Source organism: Oryzias melastigma, linkage group LG1 (genome assembly GCF_002922805.2).
Source record: "Oryzias melastigma strain HK-1 linkage group LG1, ASM292280v2, whole genome shotgun sequence".
In the NCBI taxonomy this organism is placed as follows: domain Eukaryota; kingdom Metazoa; phylum Chordata; class Actinopteri; order Beloniformes; family Adrianichthyidae; genus Oryzias; species Oryzias melastigma.
In genome coordinates this window covers 32,194,256-32,195,642 of record NC_050512.1, presented here as the reverse complement: position 1 = coordinate 32,195,642, position 1,387 = coordinate 32,194,256, and the positions used below count along the sequence as shown (strand labels likewise).

At 56.9% G+C, this 1,387-nt stretch overlaps 1 protein-coding gene across 1 annotated transcript in view; it reads right to left on the bottom strand.

Annotated features, from left to right (window-relative positions):
• LOC112157382 (homeobox protein Nkx-2.3-like) overlaps positions 1-1,308 on the bottom strand; it is a 2,594-nt gene extending 1,286 nt beyond the window's left edge. The window contains exon 1 of the mRNA XM_024290082.2: positions 602-1,308. Within this exon, the coding sequence (XP_024145850.1) occupies positions 602-1,040 (439 nt within the window). The 5' untranslated portion in view covers positions 1,041-1,308. The remainder of the gene's footprint in view (positions 1-601) is intronic.
• Positions 1,309-1,387: the final 79 nt, after the last annotated feature.

The window sequence follows — 1,387 nt, the reverse complement described above, 5'->3', positions numbered from 1 at the left end:
GGGGGGGGGGGGGGGTACGTCACTGTGCGTCAAAGTGGGACAACAGGATCAAACTACAGAAAAAACGTTTTTCGATCAAAAATAATAATTTAGAATAAAACATTTTCTGAAGACGTTCCTCCGCCGCGCGCGTCCCGCCCGCGCGCGTCCCTCCTCAGTGTCAGCTCTTTACAGCCTCTTTAAACTAATTGTCGGTTTATGGTCCACACATCATAACAGACTTCCAATAAGAGGCGCGCGCGCGGCGGAACCACTACAAAGTGTTTGACATCTGCAGACTTTACTGGATTCGTCTCTGACTTCTTTATTGGCGCCGCGCGGGACGCGGCGGGGACGCGCGCGCTCACTTCACCCAACTTATTTAAAAAAAGAATTTTACAGTAAAAACTGAACATTATAACATATTGGAATGATCTGAAAATAAATGATATTTATTACAAATAGTGAAACTGTTTCTCCTGTTTCCTCAGTCGAGTTCAGTCAGATTTAAAAATAAAAAAACGCAACAGATTTATTAATGTAAACAACGCGGATCATCACGCAAATCTGCGGTTTGAACCAGCCCCCCGCCCTCCCCGGCTCTTTGTTCCGCTGCACTCACTCCTCTCCGGCTCCTCCAGCTCCGCGCCCTCCAGCTTGGCTCCGTGGAGGCCCGCGTGGCCGCCGTACATGCTGGGGGACAGAGGGGGCTCCGCGCGCTCCTCCTCACGCGCCGTCAGCGCGCTCAGGTAAGCCAGGTTGTCCTCCCCGTCGGAGAAAGGAGGGCTGTCCCGCGCCGAGGCCAGCATGCAGGAAGACGGGCTCTGGAATTGCGGGTGCCCGAGGGGGGAGCGCGGGGGCAGGAGGTGCGGGCTGTGGAGGTCCAGGGAGGCGCAGAGGAGGTGCTGCTGCTGCTGCTGCTGCTGCTGCTGCTGCTGCTGCTGCTGCTGCTCCAGCTTCAGGATATCCTTGACGGAGAAGGGCGTGGAGGTCAGCGGGCTCTGCAGCATCATGTCGTCCAGCTCCGCAGCATCGAGCAAATGAAGTCCCGCGCGGAACATGCACTCCCTCTTCCCTCCTAGGCAGTAATCCCGCGTGGAAGCCCTGTCTTTGCTAATTGGAGGCGCGTTAAGCCTCTGGAATCCGCCGTCGCCATAAATCGCGGCCGTTAGCGGCGGGTCCGTCCGCGCGCGTCCTCCCGGACAGACATAATGTCAGGCTGCGTGTGGAGCCGCGGGATGGAGCGCAGCGGAGGAGCGCCGCTGCCTCCTTTTGGGGCGAGGGGGAGGGGTGTGCGTGAAATGGAAAGTCCGCGTGGGCCGGAGGGAAAGCACTCAGTGACGTGGCTGCGCGCGCGCGCGTGTTCTCTTACTGTTTCTCTTTGTCAAAAAGAAGAAAAACAAATTTG